This window comes from Lepeophtheirus salmonis, chromosome 13 (assembly GCF_016086655.4).
Source record: "Lepeophtheirus salmonis chromosome 13, UVic_Lsal_1.4, whole genome shotgun sequence".
Taxonomy (NCBI): domain Eukaryota; kingdom Metazoa; phylum Arthropoda; class Copepoda; order Siphonostomatoida; family Caligidae; genus Lepeophtheirus; species Lepeophtheirus salmonis.
In genome coordinates this window covers 42,607,514-42,615,631 of record NC_052143.2, presented here as the reverse complement: position 1 = coordinate 42,615,631, position 8,118 = coordinate 42,607,514, and the positions used below count along the sequence as shown (strand labels likewise).

The following is an 8,118-nucleotide window of genomic DNA, read 5'->3' as shown; positions in this document are numbered from 1 at the left end:
TAGGGCCACTCTACCCCTGTGCTAGATATATGCTAGTTGTCCAAGTATATAAAAATAATCTTAGAGACAAAGAAATTTAATTTACATACATACAATTACGTACTACAAATAAAGGGTGTTAAAATAGGTTCCATATTTAGCAGTGGGGAGTGTTATACAGGGGTTTCCTTACTTACAAGACTTTTCTCATAGATTACCAGCATAAAAATAACTACTGAATCCTTTTTGTTTGGTGCAGTTTCTTCGAAAATCCACGGAGGAAAACGACTTTCTTTCCTCTACTGTTGACTAGTTATGTTGATTGCCCCTAGGTGGAAGCACTTTACTGTTATTATTATTTTTCTTTTTCAAAACAGTTACGCACACACCAAGGGAGAGAGAAAGAAAGAGAGAATGACGATAACGACGACGACGCAGTAAGACCCCCGCTCTGAGCGCTGGTACCGTTCAGCGGCGGAAAAAATGATTTTGATTTTTTCCCTCTTCTTCAGTCTATGAGTTGTTGTTTTTTTTTTCTTTTTTTTTTTCCTTCTTGTTTCTTGTAAAACAGGATTTGGGGTTTGTCTACCCGGGTCCAGTTGAAATTCAAGTGTCTTTGCGAGCAGTTGTTCCTCCTCACTCCTTAAACCAAAGAATAGACATTACATAGATTGTTTGTTAGTAGACCGAGATCCCTTCAAGACAACCATAGTTTGAGACTTGAAACGTTCAGACTCTCATATCAAGAGCAGCAGCAGTATGGCCATCATGGAATCTCATTTAGAGGATCCACTCCGAAACACGTCTGTGAGTGGCAGTAATTCCTGGTACGACTACCACCAAAACGTTGGCTCACTTGGAAACCCAGGACATCACTCAAATATCCCTGCACATTACCCAGAGGACTCTGGGAGCACAACAGGAAATGCCTACTTTAAGCAGTCCAATCCACAATTGAATGGCTCTTATTTCAGCCAAATCTATTCTGACTATGGTCATCAAACACAAGGTAAGATCAAAATCCCTCACTTCTCTTTGAAATTCGTCTCTCATACTCGGGCCTACTGTTCTTAGGACACCAACATGGATTTTACCACCCATCAATGTGGAGCTTTGGGACCATGGGCCCACCCCAACCCAACCCCCATCACTCTTCTTCATCCTCCACCACAAGCTCTTCCTCTCCTTCTCCCTCAAGCTACCCTTACCCAGCCACACCCTCACCTAGGCTTGAGGACGTCAAGTCGGAGGATTTCAGCCATCATTTAACGGCTGGCTATGACATGCACAGCGTCTTTAAAACAACCAAAAAGGTCGCTCCCTCTTCAAGTAAGATTCAACCTTTGTTAATAGGCGTTTTATGTTATTCTAATATATATTTATAGTTGAAGGCCGGGAGTGCGTCAATTGTGGAGCAACCTCTACGCCGCTTTGGAGGCGGGATGGAAATGGGCATTATTTGTGCAATGCTTGTGGTCTCTATTACAAAATGAATGGCATGAACCGACCGCTTGTAAAGCCTAAGAGGAAAATTGTAAGGAAAGATACTTTCACATGATTATGTTTATTATTATTCGTTATTTGCAGACAACTACACCAAAACGGGAAGGAACTGTTTGTTCCAATTGTAAGACAACCAACACGACTCTTTGGAGACGGAATCATATCGGAGAACCTGTTTGCAATGCATGTGGACTCTATCACAAACTTCACAAGGTAAACCAGATCTTCTTGTCCTTTTATTTCTTCGTCTTGTGTCTTTCTATAAGTCAGTTTTTTTCACAAGAAAAACAAAAAAACAATAATAAAATCAAAATAAGAATCATCAATAATTCAATAATCATAAAAGTACAAAAAAAAAAACCGGTTTCTTATCTCTCTATTTTCTAGTAAAGAAGATTTTCAAATCATTCTGTGTATATTTTTTGATATTATATAACAACAACTCTTCATTTCTTTCAGATTGCTCGACCCATTACACTTAAAAAGGATGGGATCCAAACCCGGAATCGAAAGCTGGCCAAGAGCCGATCCAAACGCCTCTCTGATCCATTCAAATCCTCTTGTTCGCCCTCTTACGAGTCATGTCATCCAGAGTACTACTATGGGGCCGCAGCGGCAGCAATGACTGCCATGAACAATCACGGAGGACCGGGAGTTGCTCCTGCGTCTGGTTTTAGTTCATCTCCAGGATTCCATCATCCCGTCATGCCTCCGCACCACGCATCCTTCTCTGTGTAGATCCTTTAGGCCTTGAATCAGGAATCAAAAAGAAATTAAAATGATCTGACTCTCATTCCTTTGTCACGAAGAAAAAAAAAAAACAACAACATTAATGTAAATGGCTGTGATTTGAATTATCTCTATCTATCTCTCTCTTTCCAAAATTATTTGCAATATTTTGATCCAAATGATGAATTATTTAATAACCTGATATTATTATAAATTATAATTTACGTTCCACTAGCGTCTAGTCTCTTATTATTATTATTTAAATAAATTATGATGATTATTTAATGTGACACCTCGTCGTTATTTCGTCTCCTTCCCTGAGCGTCTCGCATTTTTCATAATCTCCACTTAGGGATTAACTACACATAATAATATCAGTGTACATATAAATAGTAAATACAGATTTCCTTGACTCCTTTTTTTTTTTCTTTTTCTTCTAATGAATCTTTTTTTCTCTCGTGAGACTCCCAGAGTCAACAATAAAAGTCTTACAATCCCTGTAGTCTCTGCTCACTAACATTTTATATTATGTAGTATAGTTATTTGATTCTTATCTGATAGCTAGAAATGATTGTACATACGTAGAGAGAGGAAAAAAAAAAGATTTTTTATCAACACACATAAAAAAAGTTTTTTCTGTTTAGATTGAGGGGGGGTTACAACAGAAAAGGGGACTACGAAAAGTGTATTGTATGTGTAAGCTCACACATTTACTTTTGGCTATGGTTAAAGCATTGAAACAAAGTGACGAAACGCCCCTGTTAATTTGAATGGATTCTTGGTCGACTGATAACCTTTTTTTCGTATAAGATGTGTCTTTTTATGATACCACAGAGGACGTTATTGTATCGTTTACCCTCATTATGTATGCAAATTATTCATCAAATTCTGCAAAGGGACGAATAATGGAGGCTTCGTTGTTAGTTATTTAATAACATTCAAATATACTTATCGCCCTAGCGGACAAAAAAAAGTGTATCCGAGACCAGTACTTTGGACAAATATGGATCACGTAATATTCGTGTAAAGGGATTGTTTAATGTCCTTGTTAACAAGTGCACGTAGTATCGATAATTTAAGACTGAAAACATCATTAATTGGGACAAATCCAAGCATAAAGCAAAGTTTATATCCCAAGAAAATGATGCCACAGAGCAATTTGAATTTTTGAGAGAAATTTGATTCTTTCGTAGTGTTTAAAATTTGAGATCCTGTCAGGTTTTATCCAAATAAAGGGCGCCTTAGTGGCATTTCCTGTACATCAAACTATTCCAATAGGTTTGGATATGACCATAGGCCTAGAAAAGGGGGGATTTAGGCCCTCTTAGACTAACACCAAGCAATACTAAAGCAATTAAATCACTATATTATGCCATCTTTTTTCCTAATTTAAAATGCTAGAATTGAAATTTGTTTAGAAAACATAGAGTTAAAAGTATTTTTTCTAAAAATGTCATCAACTAAATTACATTTTTTTTTTCAAGAACATCATCAAACAATGTCCTGCTTTAAAAATGATCCTTGTTTAAATATTCGATCAAATTGAAGTCACCCCCTGTAAAAAAAATATGATCTCCCACGCCTATAACCACATCAATATATTTTGTAAGTACACAAATTATGACCAATGACCTTGGCAATGCAGTGAAGATGAACTGATGTAATTTGGAGGGAGAGGGAAAATTTTAAGGATGTTCTATGTTGCACATGACCTTCACATCAAATAACACTGTCGCAAGGGCTTTCCCTATCGAGGACTAGTATGTATTTTAAATGTAGGCACGTCTGTACCTTTATTGTATCTCACAACCTTTCCTCTAAAATGAGAAAGAGACCACCAGTCTGTTGATAGCTTGTTAGTTCGAGGTTTAATTTATTTTTGTGGTTACGATATTATTCCCAAAAAGTGAGGACCCCCCCCATTGCAGCTCACGAAGAGCAACCAATCTAATTCAACCAAAAAGTTCTGAACACTGACGATGGGAAAATAAGGAAATAAATAGACAGCCGTCAACAAATATGGTTAACAGTTTGAATGGGCCATTTTATAAAGCCTTGAGAATTGCATCTCCTAAATTTGTAAAAAATCCTTTTTATAAATATCCTCCCCCCTAATTTAAAAAATAAATTGCAACCCCCTGGGAAGAGATAGGGCAGGTTGTGGACCCGTAACCCAAGTACCCAGTTACGGTAAATCAAACCTATATTATCTGAAAATATCCTTGATCCAAACCAGCTTCAGGTACTTGAACAATGACGGATCTTAAAAAATATCTGAGGGATTTTTCGGATCTTCAAAAATTAATTGTATGGCTTAATCCTAATTTAAAAAAGAAAGATATTATCTTTATCGAATGTAGCATCTTGATTTACATAAATAGATGCACTACGCACGATATTATCTTTTTTGTATCACACAACCTTTCCAACTAAAATAATTAAAAATTAAAAGTAGCCAAACTAGTAGGTAGCAGTTATCCAATTAGTTGTTGAGACGAGTTTACAGCTTAACAAGAGTTCATTCTAACTATACCAATCAACGTTCTGTGGAACAATAACAAACAACTGATTTTGTGCTTTTTTTCTGTTGCTTTTCAGAAAAGAGGTTTCGAGATACAGTATAAGTAACGACGTGTCCAGCATAACTATATGTTATTAAGTTTCGAACTTTGGGTAAAGTGCACATGGACTTCGAGTATTCTTCTCATTTTGGTTTGGGCTCTGGATCTGAAAGTCCAGCAAACCGAAGATTTACTTGAATATTTACGTCGAAAGATCTGAACCGACCGGGGTCAAAGAAAATCTAGATCTTCACCCCCGGTTCAAAAGATCTGCCTACATTTATCATACTACTTATAATATATAATATTAATAGGTACAATTTATCTACATACTTCCTAAGTTTAAGGAACCAAAAACCGTTTCGTCTTCCGTTCTCCCCCCCCCCCTCTTCTTTATCTTTTTTTATTCTATCATGCTGAAAAATTACAATTTTCTCTATCTACAGCAACCATCCAACCAACTTACTTCTTCTTCTCTAAAATATATTGTTGTATTTCTCTGTTATCTTCCAGAGACATCTTTCGTTTTATATACGTTTATATATATTTCTCTTCACTTCACATATCCCTAAAATATTATTGTATATATATATATATGACATGAACCAACAGCTGCCAACTCTGATGGTTTCTGATGTGTGTATGGTTGGAGCATACATTGAGTTCTCTTCATGTTATGTATGTGTGTTTCCAGTTGCATCAGGGAATCCTGATGAGAAGGCAGTGTCTCAAATAGAAACCAGACCCTTCATTTTACAAATATATATTAGTAAAATACACAGTACATCTCCCTTTAATTCCCGTCACAGGACGTCATCATTCCCCAAATGGGTCATTTTGCAACAAGAAGCATACACAACCAACTACTGGCTTAACATGCAAACTGATAACGTCAGTGAAAATATATTGCTTCTTAAACTTGTTTATAGGTACCCTTTGCAAATTAATTAGGGTTACCAACTGTCCTCCTTTTTCTCCAAATATGACATCTTTTTACATCCTGTCTTGACCGTCATGGAACTTTTTTATACATTCATGAATAGGTTTTTATATAAAAATCATTTCAAAAACAAGGAAATGCCAAAGTCAAAATTCTATAATAAAACAAGAATCAAAACGTTTTAATATTTTCTTAAGTTAAATTAATGCCAAAATATAACTGCAACTCCTAAAGCAGTCACCGATTGACCACATGTCCTTTATTTTTGGAATTGAAAATATGGTCACCTTAGATTAATGAAATAACGAAAATTAATGTACATAATTTTTGGTCATGTTTACTTATATAGGCAATATGGGGTCCTGCCCCCTATATGTTAAAAATGCAGGGGCTTTTACATATTTCGCCACGTACAAAAAGAACATAGTCATTTGGTCTTCTAAAGCCCTTGTTATAGTTAACAAAGCATATATTTTTAGACGCATCTGACTATTATCTTGGGTGCACAGTTTTCTAGACAAATGTATTTTCAAGAAAAAAAGGTTGTAAAAACATTTTATAAAGAAAATTATATATTTTAAAGCTCCCACCAAAGAAAATTACTTCTTTTGGCTGCGTAGTGATTAAATAGTTGAGAATCATAGGCCTGTGATACTTTAATAATGAGGTTGCGTTAGATTTCTTCCATTAAGCCATCATCATTTTTTACTCTTCATTGCTAATCTATCAACCTTGGTATATTGAATCCTTTGATAGTGATATAGGTATCTTGCATCCCCCCCCCCTCCAATTTGAAAACGCTTCTAAACGGCCTTGTCATAGATATCAGAAGCCTTGATTTTTCAGCACACCTGAATATTATCTAGGTACACGGTTTGAGACACACTTACCTAGGGCAGTGATTCGCTTCTCATCATCTAATGCTTTGTTAGTTTATGAAAGTCATCCAAACATTATAGTCCTTAAAGCTGGGGCCTTTGATCACTTAAAAAATGATTATGTGAAACACCTCATTTTTGGACTCTTGATTACTATTCAATTTTTTTCATTCAACCTCACGATACTATAAAAACAGTTAGAGTTATCTATTAAAAAATGCTTCTAAACGGCCCTTTTACGATCACAGAAGCAGCCTTTTTAGGTGTGCCTGACTAATATCTAAGGCTTGCAGTTTGAGAAACACTGACTTAGAAAATTTCCCAACGTAGGCTTATCAAGGTCATCACAAAATTATTGCCCTTAGAGCTGACCTTTGATCACTCTAATAATGAGTTTTTGTGTGATCCATTTTTTGGACTCATTATTACAATTGAATCTATTTGAATTTTTTTCATTCAATATCGTAATACTTATGCCTTTAAAACAATAGTGCTTTGCTTCTGCCACATTTGAAAACACTTATAAACACCCCTGGACAAGGTAAGCATGCATTTTTGGTGCACCTGACCAATAACTAAGGGGTACAGTTTGAGAAACATTGAGAAGTGATTCTCAATCGGGGCTTCGCAGTCTACCGTATAATACTCTGTAGTTTAATCAAGGTCATCAAAAAATTATATCCCTTAAAGCTTGGGTTTTGTAAGAGCCCTTTTTTTGGACTCTTTATTAGAATTTAATCTACTTGACTTTTTTCATTCAACCTCAAGTCCTCAGTGTTGTTTTATTTTGTTTTATTTTTTTACATATTGACTTATCTCTATCGATAATCAGATAGAACTTACTCCCATCCATCTCATTCATTTTTAGTCTGTCTGTCCATCAATTTTTATTTTTATTGTTTTTCCTCTCTCTCACTCCCCCCTTATTATATTTTTTCGTTAATTAGGTGTCTCAGGTGTTTATTATAATGAGAGAGAGAGAGAGAAACAAAAAGAGGAAACCTGTTGTTCTTATTTTTTTAGTTATTGTTTTTACTCCATCACTAATCACTTACGACTCCTGGAAATATTTCATTTTTTTTTTTTAACTACCTCATTATTAGGGGCGTCCGCAGAGGGAGGGCTGGAGGGGCTGTAGCCCCCTCCCTCAAATTAAGGAATTTTTGTATTGTAAATAGTAAAAGTATTATTGGAAAAGAAAAAAAAAATCAAAAAATGTCATAGTAATTGAAATTAAATTTTAGAAATTTAATAACAAAAAAGGTAAGTTTTTTCTAAACAGCTCTGGATTTTACATATTTTTACCAAAAAATTTGATTTTTTGACAGTAATTTTTGAAATTTTTTTCGTAAAATTTTTCTTTTTTGTGAATAAAAATAAATTTTTGAAATTTTTCTCCGAAAATTTTAATATTTGGCATTATTTTTTCCAAAAATTTCTTATTTCAAATTCAATTTTAGAAATTTATTCCCAAAGAATTTCCTTTTATGTGAACGAATCTGAATTTATGAACTTATTTTTCAAAAAA

The 8,118-nt window shown here is 34.9% G+C and overlaps 1 protein-coding gene across 1 annotated transcript; it reads left to right on the top strand.

The window, feature by feature from the left end:
• Positions 1-415: 415 nt before the first annotated feature.
• LOC121128153 (uncharacterized) lies at positions 416-2,496 on the top strand. The gene is made up of 5 exons (XM_040723717.2): positions 416-988; positions 1,054-1,308; positions 1,365-1,513; positions 1,567-1,695; positions 1,942-2,496. Exons 1-5 carry the CDS (start codon positions 739-741, stop codon positions 2,218-2,220), a joined length of 1,062 nt encoding a protein of 353 aa, XP_040579651.1. The 5' UTR covers positions 416-738; the 3' UTR covers positions 2,221-2,496.
• The last annotated feature ends 5,622 nt before the right edge of the window (positions 2,497-8,118 follow it).

What these genes read in the sequence shown, in the direction of transcription:
- LOC121128153 (XM_040723717.2), top strand. Translation starts at nt 739, where the DNA reads ATGGCCATCATGGAATCTCATTTAGAGGATCCACTCCGAAACACGTCT. An exon ending in AAAGGTCGCTCCCTCTTCAA is followed by an intron (nt 1,309 to 1,364) that starts GTAAGATTCAAC and finishes ATATATTTATAG; the next exon opens with TTGAAGGCCGGGAGTGCGTC. An exon ending in TAAAGCCTAAGAGGAAAATT is followed by an intron (nt 1,514 to 1,566) that starts GTAAGGAAAGAT and finishes CGTTATTTGCAG; the next exon opens with ACAACTACACCAAAACGGGA.